This window comes from Cebidichthys violaceus, unplaced genomic scaffold (assembly GCF_023349555.1).
Source record: "Cebidichthys violaceus isolate CVI_PGR_0920_01 unplaced genomic scaffold, fCebVio1.0.p SCAF_1, whole genome shotgun sequence".
Lineage (NCBI taxonomy): Eukaryota > Metazoa > Chordata > Actinopteri > Perciformes > Stichaeidae > Cebidichthys > Cebidichthys violaceus.
This window is the reverse complement of record NW_027176262.1, coordinates 5,836,433-5,855,895: the sequence shown is the minus strand read 5'-3', so window position 1 is coordinate 5,855,895 and position 19,463 is coordinate 5,836,433. Positions and strand designations below refer to the sequence as shown.

Sequence of the window (19,463 nt, the reverse complement as noted above, 5' to 3'; positions counted from 1 at the left end):
CAAGCGTAATTGAGAATGCATTTCAGTTTTGGGGGAACGTCATTTTTAGGAGACAGGGTTGCAGCATAACGCAGAACTATTAGCAGTCGGCAATTTCTCCTCTTACATCAACACAGCGCTGATTTATGAGGCAGCTGTTTGTTGCTTCATCTAATTTATCACACAAAAGGGCTTAAACATTTTGTCTGCACATTTGTGATGCCAAATTGTGAGAGGGAGGTTAATTAAGAGTTGAAACATTTTGATAATGGTTCATTCAAGATGTTTTTTTTAAGCATCCAAGTGTTGAATATTTGCAAATGCTTTTAGTATAGTAGTGAACTGAATACGTTTGGGTTTGAGAGTGTTAGTTGGACAAAACAAGTGATAAAAAAAAGATTTTTTTTCCACTTGCCCTTGGACTCTATTACTACAAATACAAACTTTGAAAGGGTTAAAAATCACATACTCTACAACCATCGTCCAAGGATTTTCTTTCATCTCTAATTGCATAGTGGAATGCATTCCAAGGTGAGGTTAAGAAAACCGAAATCATAGTGTGCTGTAATGCCACTCAATCCCGTGATCTTGCGTCGATGAGCTCTCACACTACTGGAAAAAAAGCTAAAAAAACCCAAACTCTCCACCTTTCCCTTTGACGACTATTAGTGGCTCACATGCCCCGTGATGATGAGGCAGAAGAGAGTGATCGGATCGGACAGGGTGACGCTAATGGTCGCGCTAATGTACTGAAAGGCACACGCACTAATAAATCTATAAACAAATATTCATAAATGCAAACTTGCGTGACAAACGGATGGCCACACACACTCATAACACATTAGCAGGGATGTGCATTAATGTTTGTGAGCTGACATGCAGAGTTACTGTTAAAAACAATCACACATAATATTCACTCACGGACGCTTGGATGCAGTTTCACCGCTTTATTTTGCATCCGCTGAATTGAAATACTCAAGTCAGGATGTGTCATAGGTACAGCCTGATTTGCTGATACAGACAGCTTTGCCTCTGACACACACACACACACACGCATACGTTCACCCACTCACACACACACACACACCTATTTACACTTGTGAAAATCACTACAGGATAATATCTGTGGAGCATCTGTCCTTGCCCGGTGCAGTAGTAAATAACCCAACCCCTTGAAGGGAGGGACCGGCTAATGAAGTCGATTGTATGCCACTGCACTGCGTAACTCACTGAGGCTGGCCGGCCGCAGCGCAGGGCTCCTGCTCACCAGGGCACCGGTCCTTGCTTTGCTAGTAGCTCGTACTGCGGCGACATAGATCGATTCATGAATAAGAGAGATCATGCTGCTTTTTAACTCGTGAGCCCTCCTCTCACTTTCACTCTCGCTCTCCATATGGCGGAGATAGCTTTGAATGCAGTCATTAGAAATCCGCTGATAGAGCTGGGATACAGAATGGGATGCAGATGATGTAGACAGATAATAGAAGCCTCTCCAGCGTAGGGGACCCTCCTTCTTAATGCGTGCCGCGCTATCATCTTGATGTCTTTGTGCCAGTACATTGTTCCCCAGTTTGGAAAATGAGGTAAATCGGATTCAGAAAACAAGTGGATTAATTTAATCACCCCTCGGCTTTGACAATGACCTTCGCTTCTGAGGCATAATAAGGATTAGTTAGAAGTGGAAGGACATATGCCATGCAGAAGGAAAAGATTATAGTTCTCCCGTGACAGAATGATTGAAATGCGCTATTCAACATTCCTTCATGGTGCGAGGCTGCGATAAGAGTCCATGGAGCAATGCATCATAATACTTGTCTGTGATATTCAAAAGAAAAGTTACCATACACAGCAGAATGCCTTCAGTGCAGATTTCTCAGATGCGAATCTACCTTCAGTGTATAGAAATGTACATAAACAAACCACAACACCATCACTGAAACAGGAAGAGAAGAGTTTACATTTACATTAGCGCTATTGATTCCAGGCTGGCTTGCATATATTCTCCACGAATCCTGTCATTATTGCGGGGGGGAGGGGGGGATAGAGTAATATTTCTTACGGCCTATGCTACATTATTGATCCCCTGCACAGGAAGGAAGTTATTCTCAGGGCTGTATGAAAGACAATACAGATGCGCCACTGCTCAATAGGACATCAAAGTCATCAAGGTCATGCAAATTAATAACAGCCTGTGACCTCCGCTCTGACTTATGGGAAAGGTGAGGTCAGGTGGGAACATGAGGTCGCCGGGCAGGCTGCTACAGGAAAAAAGGAGGAAACTAGATCCCCAATAGAAGAGGACGGATGACAATTGATCAGCAGCGTCAAAACAGGCTGATCAATCTGCCGCCGACGCGGCATGTCCTAACATGCTTGCAGCTCCGGAAACTGATCCTTTTTAAAATAAAAAAAAAAAATGAAAAATACAGATTTGGAGAAGAGACGGAGAGAGAGGGGAGAATGTGCCGACGTGTGTTGAGTGAAGGACGTGGCTGTCCATCGCTGCTGTTGTTGTTGTTGGGATCAGGATTTATGCTATTGTCGCTATTGTCAGCTAGAGAGTTTATCTATGAAAGGAGGCTTACTGAAAAAAAAGCTGTGCATGTGCGTCTGTGTGTGCGCCTCGGCAGATGTATCAGTAGATTTGTGTGTGTACAGTGTGTGCGTGTTTTTCTTCATCTCTGTGTGTGTGAAGGGGCAGAACTGATTAGCAACTGTTTTAGTTGGAGACACGGGAGGAAGGAGCGGGGAGGGCAAACATGCTGCAGTCCTTCAGCCCCTTTTCCCCTCCTGATAGTCCTCTTTCTGTCTCTCCTTGTCTCCCTCTGTTCTTTCCCTTTATGCCTCTCTTCCTTCTCTTTTTTTTCTTCTTTTTTCATCTCTGCTTCTGTCCCCCCCCCCCCCCCCTCCCTCCAACAACAAGGTGCCGTTTTGGGAGGAATGACATTAAAATGTGTTGACTGCAGTTACATAATGGGAGCTGGTGGTTGAGCAATGTCTGCATGTGTTTATCAGTGTCCTCACAGTCTGTGTCTCCTTGCGTGTGTATGCACCAACTTTGTGTGTGTGTGTGTGTGTACAACTATGAACTAATGTGATTGTTTAACACAGTTGTTATTATCAGCCGTGTATAAGTAAGTCAGAGGATCGCACGCTTAGCGAAGTGCCTACCTGCGATACAAAGCGTACACTGTAGCCACATAGCATTGATCTGTACACGCATGCACCACACTCACTGTCTTTCTAACTCTTGACGAGAGAGAAAGTGGCGCTGTGTGTTGCGTTTAGTACTACTCACAGCAGCACACGGTGATCCGGTACTGAGAAGTGAAGTTAGCGACTTTTGGCCCAGGCTCACTTAAGACGGACTGACCTTTAAGGTGGACCATTTTAGTGACAAGCTGCTCATCCGTAGTGTCTGCAATATTTTCGATCTCCTCAATCCCTTCTAGACACTCACCTTATTCATTCAAGGTGAGTAACATGCAACATGTTAGATCATTGACTTTAGCTTGGATTGATAGGAGAGTATTATAAGAATACAATGGCGGTCAAGGTGAATGAGCCAGTGAAGCCTCTCCTAACCCCTCCAAAACCACTCATCTGTCTTTGTGTTTGGTGCATGGAAACCAAATGTATAGCGTTCAACTTCAAGATAGTTCACACGCAAAAAAGGTCTTAGTTAATTCATTAATACATTTTTTTTCTAAATCCAGGGAAAAAAGCCTGACATTTTTTTACATCGCAATGTATATCCAGGAAAAAAAAATCTATTTTCTTCCAATATCGTGCAGCATAGTGTATTTTATACTCTCTGCCACCTCTTTTCATTCGTTGTTACTATCTTGTTCAGCATGACCCCATGACCATGACACCTGTCACTCTCAGCAGTGACTGAGAGTTAGTCCGATGTGCTCGTGCTGAGGGTCGGAGGACCCGTGCTCACACATACACCACGCCGAGTCACGAAGCGTAAACAGATCGAATGGGCCGCCCGTGCTGGAGTTGCTCATGCTGACTCACCCCGTACATTACCAGCGAGGGGAGAGACGCAGGACGGGACGAAGAGACTGCGGGACGCTCACAAAGTGGTCTCATCACGCCCCCCTTTGGTTCCCCACCTGCTTCCCCTCCTCCGCCCTTTCCAAGGTTATCCAGCAGCGGGTGGGGGAAGGGAGGGTCAGAGAAGGTGACAACCCACCTGAAGCAGCTTCACTAAACGACCCTGGACAAACAAGGGCCCTCCAATAGAGCGCTGGCTCTGATTAGCAATCTCCCCCCCTGGATACGCAAAGCTGACGGCTGGGGGGAAGGAGTCTGAGACTGTAGAGGGATTGTTACTGCGGCGTGTAAGCTGGGTGGAGAAGGTGGGGGGTGGGGGGGCTGACGTGGGGGGGCGGATGCACCATTTTTCTAGTCCAAAATGAGCCCAATGTCACCGTGACAGCGCCGCGCTCCTCTGAGGGCACCGCGGGCCAGGGGGGAAAATGATGGATGAGTGGCCAAGCAGCCTCTCCTGCTTCATCACTGCTCACACAAACGCACACACACACATACACACACACACACACACACACACACACACACACATCTACACACTCACAAACATGCACTCAAAGTCGGGGGGAAATACATACACAGAGTATACTCACACGATGACAATGCAAACCCTGCAATATGTTCACACAAAGGTATCTGGGGACACACACATCCAGCATGCACACACTACAAATATGCTCACACAGGGCCATGTGGGGATACGCAGACACACAAACACATGCATGTACACACACACACGCTTTGAGTGATTTATTTGTGTCCACATGAGTTATAATTAATCACCGAGATACAAACACTCCAGATGCAGATATTTGCAGGGGTTGTCAGTTATAAACACACACACACACATCTACACACTCACAAATAGAGCACACAGCACTGGCTTCATTATGACTGCAGCCAAGGCTAATGCCACAGGATCAATGACAGATCCTCTCTCTCACTCTCTCTCTCTCTCCCCATAATTTCTATGACCCAAAAGCAGCAGCGCGCTGCCATGCAGAGCACCCTGCAGCGTCTATTCCTTCTATGACCGAACAGTAGCCTCCAATAAGGCCCTGGGGTCATCCTGATGCTATAATACTCCACCTCAACGTGCCCATCCACCCCCCCCCCCCCTCGCACATCCCAAGCCCACCATTCAACTGCAACTACAGTTATGAGGGTTAGGGGGATTACTGCACACGCAGAGGCAATTACTTAAAGTGCTGATTACCTGCAGAAAATTGTAACCAGTAATGCTGCTTGAATAGTTAATTTACGTCGCACTCCTGTAAAAGCATTCGGTTAAATGGGGCTCATTTTAATCTACAATCCTGCAAGATGTGAAGAAGCTCCACAATTGAAACGCCACAGTTGTATTGAGCTATGCAATAACTCTGAAACATCATGAGCATTTGTGATCTGATTACGGCATATTTACAGTAACTGCAACAGATTACAGATGTCATCTTTTTGGAATCAGATTACTGTAATTCCATTACACCTAATCAAATACTCCTACTCGGCCCTGCTGAGCTCACAGAAAGCAACAATCCCTGACTGTCCTCATGCAGATGAAGGTGTGCGCGGCCAGTCAAGGAGAAAGATGGCCGGCCTCTGGTGAGCAAAGCGGGGGGGAATAGCTGAGTGGCCATCCATCAAGACCCTGCGGCGGAAAGCTGTACGCGCTCCATCCGCTCAGACCCCTCGTCTCATAAGATGGAGAGGGGATTGGGAGGAGATAGGACGGTCAGAGAAAGGGCTCATAAACATATTCCCTCAGGATGGAGGTAGTGTGGCATGTAAAATCCTCCAACATGGGGTCGGAGAAAAAAAAAAAAAAAATGCCTGGCCTCCTAGATTGATGGACTAAGCTTCTGCGCTCGTAGTGTTTTTCTTGCAGCACTATACACAGCGGTGTATGGCTATGATTACTTGTAGTCAAGCCACGGCTGGGAGTGGATGGCTGCTGCAGTCCAAATATTAGGATTAATGACCATGCTGGTCACTCTAGTGAGACATCATTCATACTTCGAATGTGTTCCAGTGGCGTGTAGGCAAACAATAGCAATCCAGAGAACATTTGGGGTGTGCGAAAGAAAAAAAGGCACAAAAAAAAATAGTTTTTCTGCTCTACAATCAAATATAATGCTGTAGATTGTGACAGATGTGATAAATAAAGTGGGATTATTTGAACTACAGTTGAACAAATACAAAAATCCAAATGTTCTGCTGGCCACTGTGTGGCATTCACAGGATAATGTGTGCAACAGTATATGACAATGTCTAACCACGGGACAGGGAAGGGTTGAAAAGTCTGCTCTCCCTACTGTACAACCCCCACTCTCCCTTTCATGAGATCAACTGCAGAAGGTGAATGCGCTGTATATGCAGTTGGTCTGGCCGAGAGGAGGACAATGGAGAAGTGAAGCGGGGAGGGGGGGTAAACATAGGAGATGTCAGCTCTAACTAGGTCGCAAGGAGAGCTTCACGCTTCAACACAATAACTTTCATTAATAATCAAAAATGTGCTGGCTGCCAATGCATTATCATTTCCCCGAAGAATCCTGCGTGGTTCAGTTAGCCGACGACAAAACGGTGCTAATTCGCATTGTCAACGCAAATGTCTCCCTAAACACTTCGCGGGGACGGTGCAGGGGTGAGTGACAACACTATTGACTTCGCTTCTGAAGAACTGCGCCCAGGTCTATCCGTCTTCACAAGAGGGCTGTTAGCTTGAGCTAAAAGGACAGCGGCGGTATAAACCGAAGGTTAGTCATATCATCTGTCCAGGGCTTGTAGCAACAGAATGTATTAAACTGTGACTCTAACACATTATTTCAAATACAACACAAGCATAAAGGAGTGTCCCATTGTCTTCTTCTTCTGCTGCTGCTGCTGCTGCTGTGTGAGCTGAATATTGAATGAAAAAGTCATTTCTCAGTAGAATGCCATCATAAAAGCTCTCTCTCAAGTGCATTTGGAGCCAAAGAATTAAGTCTGGATTGAGATAAAGAAGACTGCAAGCGTGTGATGGTGATGCTTTCTGTGTTATATTTTGCAGTAAAGGAATGCAACCTGTGGTGTCCGGTGTCAGTCATTTTAACCAGCGGCAAACACACATGGTCAGTAGCCTGTGCAGCCCACTGCTAACGGTGCACTTTTTCCTGGCGCCATTGCCACTATGCATCTTTAGCGTCCTGTAACTGAAAACCGTCAGCTCTGTCATTCTCCAATCGTGCCACTTCAGAGACATCCGCGTCTCACACCCGAGCAGAGGTAATCTCTCAGTATCGATCCGGTCGCGCGGCGAAGGCAAATATGTTAAAGTGGACACCGTCAGCTGCACAAGAGGGGCCGGAATCTGATGCCGAAGGGAGCCACAGCGTTGAGCGGCGCTTAAGCACACCTTTGCCTGCTTACATAAGCTCCGATGAATCTCTTCTGATAAGTTGTGGCAGACACATATTGCAGAGGAAGCTTCGCAAGACCGGCATTGATTTCAAGCAAATCTGTCCGGACATCTACTCTTTCTGGTTCGGCACACCTTGCCTCCGCTAATGAGCAGCAGTCTTCATTCCCTGCCGAGTGAGACGTTCTTTTTTTTCTTTTTTTTTTATGCCTTGTGTCAGGAAACACTTGCGATTCATTACCAGGGAGGCGAGATGGAGCAAGGAGAAAAAAAAAAAAAAAGAGTATGATGGTTAAGCCTGAGCTTTAAGACAGACAACTATGTCCCCTAATCCCTTCTGAGCAGCCGTAAGCCTTCGGTTATCGCTCGTTAGAATTGTGCATCCCTTAAACACATTAACTTAGGCCCTAATGCTGGGCCCTTTTTGTGGGTCTCGGCAGCTGCTCATAGCAGCCAGCCACTAGGCTGAGAGCGAGGAAACATGCTAATTGCCATCATTTAATTGGGTAACAAGTGTGTGTGTGTGTGTTACTTTTTTTTAATGGATGCAGAGTATCAGCACATTTAATCGCGATCAATGTTATCCTGGAAAACTCCTGAGGAAATTGCAATTCCGTGCTATTCCTCAGACGCGTGTCAGTGAGGGGAACTGATGATAAAATCAGGACTGAGCACACACATTGACAGACACTCAATCATGTATGCGCGTACATGATTGTATATCTATATCTTTTTTTTATTCCTTCTGCCACGCATAGGGGATCGGTCTTCTAGCTATCAGCATGCAGGTGAAAAAGAGAGGCATAAACCTTGCTTTCCTCATAGGTCTTGTGGGAGTCGGATTAGAGCTACATCCTCACTTTACTCCACTGTACTGTACAGTAAACCTCCAGCCACAATGTACACCACTCTTCAGTCGCCCAACCACCTCTCAGTCTGTCAACCAGCAAAAGCTCTTTTAGCTGCATGAATAACTCATAACATAAAAGATACATGGTAAATACTCGAGGCCAACCGGACACACAGAGGCTAATACACCAAACAGGCGTCAGGCTGATACATTCACTGTTGAAGTACGATTCAGATACGTTAACTCATTTGCTTTGCAAGCACTCTGAGGCATTAACAAATGAGACCGGGCAGTATTTATTCTGAACGGTGTAGAGCAGGGAGTAAAAAGGAACGGAACACTATTTTATCCCCAAGCAGTGCTCTGTGTGCCGATGTGTTATCCCAAAATGATGTGCAAGCAGTTGCGGCCCATCATGGCGCCACAATAGCTTACAAGTAAGAGCACAAAACGTCATTGTAATTTTTTTTTGTACGTTTTTCTTCCATTTTCATTTGCCGCGATTCAGTCCACATGGATAAATGCGACCCGATGCCGCCCGTGATCCCCGGCCGCGCTGAGGGTCGCTCTGACAGGGGAGGACCACAACGACTGGGCGGCCACTACAACAAAAGCAGGGCTTGTTATGTATTCTGTCTGCAGCGCGGCTGAGATTCTTGGTGTTTGCTGAGACAGCAGATGACTGGCCTTGCTCTCTCTCTCTGCCCCTTGCTCAACCAAGGCAGGATAGACTTAATTGCCTCATTAGCAAAAAGGGCCAGCAAGGAGTCGGCCTCTTCCACATTGTTCAATGTCAAGAGTGCGAGTGTGAGGAAAGGTTAATAGAGTAAACAGCATCTCCCTCTCCTTAATGGAAAAATGTTAGTTTTCTAGTATGATGGGTCAGTGGCCAAAAGCTGCGTTTCACTCCACAGTGACAGAATTATGCATGTAATTTCATTTTATCCGCACAGTGCATAATCTGACCTTCATTATTCCTCATTTCGGAGTATAACACAGCTTGCTGTTGCTGTGTGGTAAGTCCCAAAGTCGTCTTCTTTGAGGCTTGGGCCCGTCATGAAAGCAGAGTCATCATGCCAACTTTAATTATTTTAAGAGCCTGAATTTGCAACCTCTGCTATTTCCTCCTCTACGACGTCTTTGGACCCCAGACAGCAAATCAAGCCAAATGCTAACACTCTTGATTTCCCTCTTGAAGAAAGACACACAAAATAAAAATGATGTCTGCTGCTGAGAAAAGATGTGAGGTCCAAAAAAAGCCTCATGTTTAATGATTTTGAGAGACATAAAACTCAGCCCGGCTTTCACTCACTACTGCACCGTTCGCACACTAAAGAGCATCACCGGCCTCATCCAGAAACCATAATAAGACAATTTCATTCAGAGTGTGACAGTTTGGACAACAACGCCAAACCACGACAGGCATCTTGAACGCAGTCCTAAGCCTCTGCCTGTCTCGTCGCTTGAGATGTGGTGTGATCTGTAAGTCGGGTCTGACAAACTGCATGATGGGGCCAAGCTAAACAAGTGTGCACTGAAAACAGAAATGCAGGAGATGACGAAAAACAAATGGAGGAAACATGCCGTTATCTTCACTGAATGAGCGGCGAGTTATGATTGGAAAGCTGTTGGCATCATTTGGCTAGTCTCTGAGGTACACTCCATTACTGTAGTGAGTTCACACAACCACACGAGCACCACTAACCCACAGCTGCAGAGAGAGAGAGAGAGAGCTTGTGTATGAGTATGAGTGTTTAGTAGCAGTAACAGGCACAAACAAACTCCATGTTTTGATGCCCATACAAAGCTAACACTGCCCCCCCCCCCCCTTTGCTCATGGACAACACAAGTCCACTTTTGGAAAAGCAGAACGTAGAGCCTTGACAGATAGAAACAGTTTGTGGATTACATCCCTCTTTATCCGCCGAGCACGTTATGACAGAGGCTACGTTAGAAGATATACAGCTACACATCTGCATGGGCAGTATAGCGTAAAGGCTCCATTTCATCAACAAGTCAAGTCTAACGAGTCGGAAAAAACAAAGGTGGTGGCGCCATCTGTTCTGAACCACTTTGCAGGGAAAGGGAAAAAAAAGAAAGAAAAAAAAGCGCCAGGACAAGAGAGGGGAGAAAAAAGAAGAAGCTTTTTAGCACTGCAACTATAAACTGTACTCTGAACCACAGCCTGAGCTCGGCCTCAACCTTTCGGCCTGACAGAGGGCTCTGCGCTCTTTAATATGAAATAGTGATGGGAGAGCTGTAGCGCAATCAGGGACATTACGCACCTAATTTGTGGACAACCTAGCAATTGATCAGCGATATTCAGTTCACAATGTTTTCTCTGGGCAATGAAAGACCAAACGGCTGGCATTGTGGCTGGGTAATTAAACCATTTGTCACACAACATCCACTGCGAAAGAACAGGGCAGGCAACCCAAGACTAGGCCTAAGTTATTGTGTTTTACGGTTCCTAGTGTCAACTTAGGATTTCATCCTATGAATAATGAATCAGCAAAATTGCTATACAGCTTTAAAGGTAATTCCCAAAGTTTTGTTACAGTCAATAAATAGATTAAGCCCAGTAAAGTTACTGCACCATCGTTTTTTTCTCCAAGTAAAAATCCTTTTCTTGCTCACGCACAGTATAGATCTAAATTGGGCAGATTGCTGAGTCCTGACTTCAGCTATCACGCACTAAGAGTGGAGAGGATCCTCCAGATGGTGTTCAGGTCTTGTGCAGGTGACCGCTTTGTCTTCCACCACTCTAATCAATAGCCACCGAATTCCCTCCCTTCCAAACACCATCCATCTTTAAGTCTTTCCTGGCTGCTCGGTGACGACCAAAAGCGGCTGAAGATAAATGTTTAAAGGGCAGAAGGGCCTCTACTGATTACAGCCACTAACGCTTTAGGGAAGGCTTGCAAAGCAAAAGAGGAAATGGAGTGAGACAATGGAGCATGCGGGTTCAAAACACCTAATGGAGTGTCCTGCTTGCTGGGCTAATAAACTGCTTCAAATTGAAAGGAACAGCAGGCGTCTAAATAGAGCGACGTGGAACATTTGCTCCTGTTCATTCAGTCAGCTCCCAATTGGAAAAAAACAGAGGAAGAAAGGGGAAAAAAAATAAAACTCGCCTGGGCGCACCACAAGTTGCTTTTATTCATCATGCAATCAATCCTGGGGATTGTATTACAGCTGAGTGCCATGTAGAGAGGAAGGAAAGTCAATGTTTAGTGCATCGGTACCAAACTGGACTATATAAAATAAGTGCACATTTTAGAAAATCTTTCTGGCTGCATTGAAAATCCTTTGCTTTACGTTTCACTCGGAGGACACCCTGTAGTCCCAGTCTGGCTGTGAGCTTGTGTTCGGCTGGGGCCGTTTGACCTGTCCGAGTTGATATTTGGACATGATGATCAATAATCACAGTGTGAGAAGAGACACCGCACAGGTTGGGGTCTGCCAGGTGCACCCCACGGCCAATTAAAGTGCTAAGCGATCAGTAAGAAATGATCAATTATTGACCGTTTACTGGGGTTTTGACACTCAATGAAAATGTCAAGTGTTCGTTAGAGCAGCAGTAAAAACATCAAACTGTTCAAACAGGGTCTGCTGGGCTAAGAGAAGGATTTCACATCGTCTTGACTTGCAATGTGCATTATCAGGCTTGGTTAACATGTAAACAGGCTTTAGAGGAAATCTCAAAAAAATACACACAGGCATGACCGCTACTGCAAAACAACCAATGTCACCCCTGTGCTGCTCATTGGGTGTAAATGTTTTATCAGGAGTCTGCTCTTTCTTCCTTTGTGTCATTGATGTAAGCGCTATGCTAAGCTGCTTGAAAGTGGAAAAACACCTCAGCAATAGGGATTTTGGTTTTTGAGCTGTTTATTTTCCTGCACAGTTGGATCGCGCTGCTGCGCAGAAACAGAGATATACCTGGTTTCAGAGACAGTGAACATAGATCAAAAGCATGTTCTGCTTAGAGAAGACAAGCATGCCAGCTTTATTCCGCCCTGCCAGTTTCCACTAAGGCAGAAAGCACTTGAAAGCACCACAACAGGGCGCTCTCAGACGATACCATCGCAGCCCCAACTGATAAAAAAAATAAATGAAATAAATAATCAATTTAAATGGTGTTTTTGTAAGATGTACGCATTTTGGTCACCTTTGCTCTTGTAGCTGAGGAGCGCTCAGTCGGTGACAGATGGAATCCTATTTCCAACGATGTCAATAGCTGCGAAGAATTAATATCAGGACAGACCTATAGTGGGGTGAATCAATGGGAGACAATTCCACGCTCCACCTCGCCGACAGCATCAGCGTTTATCTCACCGTTTTGTTCCCTCTTTGATCTCCTCACTGCTTACATAAAACAATCATAGACCTTGATTCAAATATTCATGCACATAAGCAGCAAATCGCTTCGCATTTTCTAAGAAAATAGAAAGCAGTAATTGCACCTGCACCATTGACTTTCAAACTGCAAATAAGACAGAAATCCTCCTTTTGGAGGAAATAGCCATGTCTAAAGAGATTACAGGGAACAAGGGGCCAATGCAATGGTTCAGTGTCTAACAGTGACTAACCAAGGTTTTAAAAGGCTACTCGTTTAAGTTCTGGAGCAGCGGATTCAAATTTACCTGATTTTTGCATCATTTAATATCAGTTTGAGTGGGTTTGGGCTCCATGTGAGGCCTTTCATGGTGATATGAAATATACATTCTTGATGCCATAATGTCCAATGCCCTAATTATTATTTATGCACATAACCATGTTAATGACATGGTGAACTGAATCCATTCGTGCTGAGGTCAGTCAGTGAGAGATCCAGGGGTCAAGTGATTCAAGAGGTGAAGGGTGATTTTGTAGTATGATTGCTGTTGTCATTGCTATCTTGTAGTTACTAGATTAAAATAAGCCCTCATGCTTCACTGTGGCAATGTGTTTTCTAACGCGCTGATCAGTTGAGATTTATCACCAAGCAAATGTGGTCAAAGTTTGTCGCAGAACAGAATGTGTTCTAAATCACCCAGCCAAATCTGAATGTTTAAAAAAAAATTGCCAAACATATAAAAATTTGGTTTCAAAATTGCTGTCATTCGCTGAGGGCGTGTCCGCTAAAGGCTCATTAGATGGTTAGATTAGAGGTCCTATTTCCCCAACTAGCAAACTGTAAAGATTATTTATATTCCTCATGGGAATAAAGTTCTGATAAAAACATTTTTTTTAAAAGATCTCATGGCTCACCTATTGTATAAAACAGCTGGTAGTTGTCATATGTGTTAGTTTATCTGCACAACATGCCTGCGTCTTTAATTGTTGGTGTACAGCAGTATACTAGTGTAGTGTAATGTCCTGCGCACACTGTGCATGTGGCTCCGGTTAATGTGAATGTGAGCCTCTCCCGAACATCTGTCAAAGATTAGCAGTAAAGTGAAATAGGCAGTTCCTGCTCATACATTCCAAAATAATCTGGCAGTAATTTCCCCAGTAAAGGATGGAAAGGGGGAGGGTGTATCGGTCAGAAACTCTACACAAACCCAGCTCTGTCGAGGCATGTGTCTCGGGTTTAACAAGATGCAAGCGCCGAAAGGCCCATGCCTGGACAGGTCGGATGTCATGGGCGTGGCAGAAACACACCAGGAGAACGCTGGAGGAACTGTCAAACAAAGAAATATCGTCGAGACGGCAGATGAATCCAAGAAAGCATTACGCTCGCTCCACCAGCGCGACCTTTATTCTTCACCTCGGACGTCTTTGGCTGCAATAAAAATCAACCTGCATAGGCTCTCGAGTAGTAGGAATAAAAAGCACTTATAGTACAAAGCAGGTACACTCTCACCTACAAACACTCTCGTTCGAAAGCATGGAGTCCAGCTTGCTGCGACAGGACAGAAAGGCCGTCTGACTAAAAGCACCGAAATCAATGAAACATGAAGAATCCCTCAGGTACAAAAGAAGGACGTTTTGTTATTCAGGGAGGCACGCTGTCATTCAAAGGCCGTACACATCGGGGGGGGGGGGGGGGGGGGGAGTGCTTAGAAGGCAAATCAGTATTCGTTAATGATATGGGTCAATTGTTTTGAGGACGGCTTGACCTCTGTGCTCATCTGTAGGCCTCTTCGACCACCCTTGGTACAGGTTTTGTATTCCAGAGTGCTCTGTCCTTGCTGAGCCATTCAGATTTGCCACTTTTGCTTAGAGTAATAAAATCCTTTCTTGACGGAAATCTGTTTACACTTTGTTCTGCATGTCAAATCGCTGACATTGTAGGTGGAAGTCAGTTTACTATCTGGAGCGATGCACCGCCAGCTATTTGCTATTCTCCCCTCAACATCCGCGTCTTTACTGTACTGTGCCTCCTATAGCTTGACTGTAATATCTACTGGATACTGATTCTTTCGCACACATTCGTATTGGGATGCTTTGCGTTGTCCCTCTGTTCTGTGTGTTGAAAGTGTCGATTTGTCTGCATCCCGTTCATCAAGTAAACTCCTGTAAATTAATTCGACCGGCTAATTGTTCGATTGTCCACGCTTGTACAATGTGAGATGAAGGTCAACTTGCTGCAGGGCTCCACACCTAACCGACAAAATGCTTTAAATACCGCGCACGTCCACGTCCCGCAAAGCAAATCTGCCAAACCCACCACATGCTCTCGAAAAAAACAAACACGCTCAAAGCTGGGAATGTACAGGATGCCACGTGATACCGCCTCAACAGGAGATCAAAACGGAGACGTAATGTATGGTAACTAGACGTCAAATATCAAAACGTCTCTGGGTTTGCAGGAATGTCAGGAGTCTGTGGCCGGTTGTGTGTGTGTGTGTGTGTGTGTGTGTGTGTGTGTGTGGGGGGGGGGAGTGTGATTCAGGCGCAAACACATCAAGATGTCACTTCATAACCTCTGGCTCAGGAGGCTCCTGTCATCTTCACATTTCAGAGATCCTCTGCCTACCCCGGCAGACATGCTAAATATAGAATGGGGACAGAATTTCTGTTTGGAGCCACTGCTTTCTTTATCTACATCTAACACTAGCAGGCGTGCACAGGCGCCGCCGTCTTCTCATTGTTCTACACGCGTGTGCATGTGCAATGTGGACACACGGGCATCGGCACGCACGCTAATGTCAAGACGCGACTGCATTCCCATAATCGCTCACACGGCATCGTCTTGCAGATCGAAAATTAGACTCCACCAAGCCGGGGTGCAGAGGTTCGGATCTCACATAAGAGCTGCTCATTCTTTCCAATTACATTTCTGTCAAGTGACTTACGCGATGTTATTACTTCTTGGACAGTCATTTTCAAATCCCCTCATTCACAATCGTTTAATCGTTTCACAAGGACAGATAGGCGATCCATCACTGGCGTCCTTTACCTGGATGAATCTACCACACGGTTACTCAGTTACTCTATTTGACCTTGTTCTGTTTCTTACTTTGTATCGAGCTACGGAACTCCCCGTGGCAATTAATTGTGCTACTTATCTGTAATGTGAACAGTGGATATTACATCTCCAGCAGATATTAAATTAAGGACGTCTCAGGACTTGCGAGGCCACAGCCAAATAAAAAGGAAATGAGCCCCTATTAATGACTATCGATTCTTTTATAATAAAACAGCCGCTTCCTCTCTTTACTTGGCCTCGGCGTTGATCTTGAACTAATACAGGCTATGTAACTTTTGAAAAAATGTCCTTCAGTCCAGTGCAGCAGAGCAGCCTAGCCTCTCCCTGGTCAAGTGAAAATGCTCTTTTGGCTGACCGGCAAATCATTTGTCCTAGAATGAGAGACACATGACCCAGGTTGCTGGACTGTACTGGACATTGACCCTTACGGGATCGTTTTCAGCTGCATTGTTTCACATAGTCATATCTTGTGACATGACAGGGGAAGGAGAAAACGCCTCACCATGGCAACAACAAGCAATACAATACTCTAGGCACAGGCTATTTTAAGAAAAGCGCACTATTATTATAAATATTGGGGGAATAAAATGCTGCTGTATGATTTCAGGTGTAATGTGCTCACCTTAGCATTGCTGGCTCAGCTGTGCCAGCTAAGAATTGGTTGTGATTTTTAAATCTTTGTCATCATCATCATCATCATCATCAGTAGGGAACTGCTATTTAGATAATCTACATGTTTAGCTTGAATCACATCATTAATACAACCAGGCTGATGGCTGAATCCAAAACACATTATGCTGAGTGTCCATTGCCGAGTCAGCTGCCAGTGGCCCAACACCACTGAGCACATACTGAGGATTCGCTGGTTGACCAATGTAAAGCTTAACATCTCAGCTTGTATGCAGGTCCACATATTATCTCCATCCTTCCATTTTTTATACCGCTTATCTTATTCAGGGTCACAGGGGGACTGGAGCCTTTCCCAGAATGCATCGGGCAAGGGGCACGGTATTCTCCTGAAAGGTCACCGCAATACACGAGTAACTGAATAATGGGAGCCGGAGACCACAAACATCGCAGGCATTTACAAGCCGTCAGCACAATCCACGTCCAGCATAAGCAAAAAAAAAAACGGCAGCTGTATGTCTAAACTGAAAATATGACACAAAAATGATTCTCTTGATTTGTCTCCAGGCTGCGACGCCACGAACAGCGAGCATCGCTCACACTAGAGCACGACTTTTGGACTCAAACCAAAGCAGAGGAGCCGCCACCTCTCGGTTGCATTTTTCCTCATACGACCACTTTCAACTGCTGTTACTTTAACTCTGGGGCTTCCGAACTTTTTCATACCAAGCACCCTTATTCATAGTCACTTCAGATTATAGAGCCTTTGAAAAAAAACGCTGGTTTAACCCCAGTTACAGCAGGCTACTGTCGGGATTTCACTGCAGGTGATGAGACAGCAGAAAGGAGTGTGAAACCTCTTACTGGAAGTCATTTTTACTCACTGTCTTACAGCGCTACAGTAACTTCCAGTCAGTGAAGTCGCAGTGGAATTAAATGATCCCTCATTTAGCTCTTAACCTGGAATGTCCTTTAGTACATTATACTGTAATATAGAAGTAATAAGAGCTGCGTTGGTCACAGTGTCAGCAATAGTGGCAGTGATGACATAACAAACAGAGCTTCATTTATGATCATAGGAAAGATTTTCAATTAACAATTTTTTTTTTTTTTTTTCAAACAAATGATGTTTCCCAACACATTCCGACATGTATTTTCTTTCTCAAAATGATATTCAGGACACTTAACATTGGGCCAAACAGTAAGAAACAGCACATAGAAAATATCTACCTGTCTTTAGTTACTGTTTACAGTTGCTTTTGTCAAAATATGGTAAAAGGCATTTTGTTCATCTGCAGCAGGCCTGTTTTTCTGAAGAATGATTGTACATAGATGTTTCTACAGGGTCAATAGATCGCAGATCGCAGATCTAAAGGGAGGGGTCAGGTGAACTTTTATCCCCTTTAATTCCCCGAAGCAGAGCAGCCTTGGAAACCGAGGTTGACTTGTGCGTTCCCATTTTTCAGATATGCCTAAATATAAATAGCAATTATAAAGCGCGAGGCTGAAAATAAAAATTAAATATAATCTGACATCATTCTGAATCGAGGCTGAAGTCATTTGCCAGATGTGTTGTTAACGACGTTCAAAACAATACAAATATATACTAAAATATATATATATATATATATATATATATATATATATATAGTAAATAATAACGACCAACATCGCCCGTGACAATCGGGAGACGAACACGCTCCGCTGCTTCTTAAATGAACGCATTCTCTTTTACAGGAACGAGAAGTGACTTACCCAGAAACAAAGAGCGGTATATTGCAGACATCACGGCTGGAAATCCCATATGCAACGGAGCTGGAAACAATGCGCTCAGACTGCCTTCGAATTCATTCGGCTGACCGAAGCGGCACCATCAGCGAATAGACGAGCGAAATCAGAGACAATAAATCTTCAGAAAGCGTAAGAGTCCAAGGACACTATATGTTGAACACGCCCGACATATCTACGTCTAAGCCTCCCAAGGAGCAGAACGAGAAACGTGGCTCTTTCCCTTCATCGTCATTTCCATCGCAGGCTACTTGGCGTCAAATCAAAGTTCCCTGGCTGTCTGGCTCTGGCGTGGGACGTGTTGTCTCCGGATCCCCTCTGTCTCCTCCTCAGCAGTCTCTCCTCCTTTCCTCCTCCGCTGCACAAAATGCCAAAGAGGAGGAGGAGGAGGAGGAGGAGGAGGAGGGCGAATAGGTGGATGATGAGGGGATGCTGAAGGATGGAGACCTCTAGAGTCTGAAGTTCTCTTACACAGCCCGAGCATCCTGCAACAAACACTAAAAGGCTTGTTGAGAGGACGATGACCTCCTGTTAGGTGTTGCAGACACTGAGCGAGCTGATTTCTTTGATATGAATGGAATTAATGTTGCCATTAATGGAAATCTTGTTATGAGGAAAAACAAGTCCTATAATAAAGGACGGCACATGGGTTTATAGTGAGTCTTTGGCACTATTCTATCCTATTAGACTATATTATTATAGGGTGAGTGTTATGTTAAGGTATTTTGCAATCGGATCACATGACACTGTGACACTGCTTTAACGTTATACATGATTTTAACAGTGCACTGTACTTTAAAGGGCTGAAATGATGAATTGTTAATGGATGAGTCGACAGAAAATTTAGTGGCAACTGTTTTGATGATTGATTAATCGCTGAAGTGAAAATGCTCACCCTTACAATTTACAAAATGTAAAGATTTGACTGTGATTCTAAAGTGAAGCGAAGGATTTTGGAACGTTGATCACTTTGGGCTCCGCATATGTTGGTTTGACATTTAATAGACCAAACTATTAATACATGAATCCAGGAAATCTTCTGCAGATTCATTCGTAATCAATATAATTGTTATTCTCAGACCTATAGTATTTTTGTGTGTATTTGTATGCATTCACCACTAATGGTAATAAAGACTACAGATCATTTTTTCATCCGTTTGTTTTTCTATGTTTTAAGGACTTCAACTGTCAGGCTAATCTGGTGTGATTTTACATCAGGAAACAAGAAAAACAGCATGTTCTAAATTCAAAAGCATGATATATTAAAAACATGATACATTTTCTCGGCTATTTTTATGTTTGCAGGCTGCGATGACGCACGCTTGTGATCAAAGGCACGTTAAAGATCT

At 44.5% G+C, this 19,463-nt stretch overlaps 1 protein-coding gene across 1 annotated transcript in view; it reads right to left on the bottom strand.

The window, feature by feature from the left end:
* Nucleotides 1–18,586, bottom strand: part of clmpb (CXADR like membrane protein b) — a 65,135-nt gene extending 46,549 nt beyond the window's left edge. Inside the window, exon 1 of the mRNA XM_068707682.1 lies at nt 18,082–18,586. Coding sequence (XP_068563783.1) covers nt 18,082–18,130 — 49 coding nt within the window. The 5' untranslated portion in view covers nt 18,131–18,586. The remainder of the gene's footprint in view (nt 1–18,081) is intronic.
* Nucleotides 18,587–19,463: the final 877 nt, after the last annotated feature.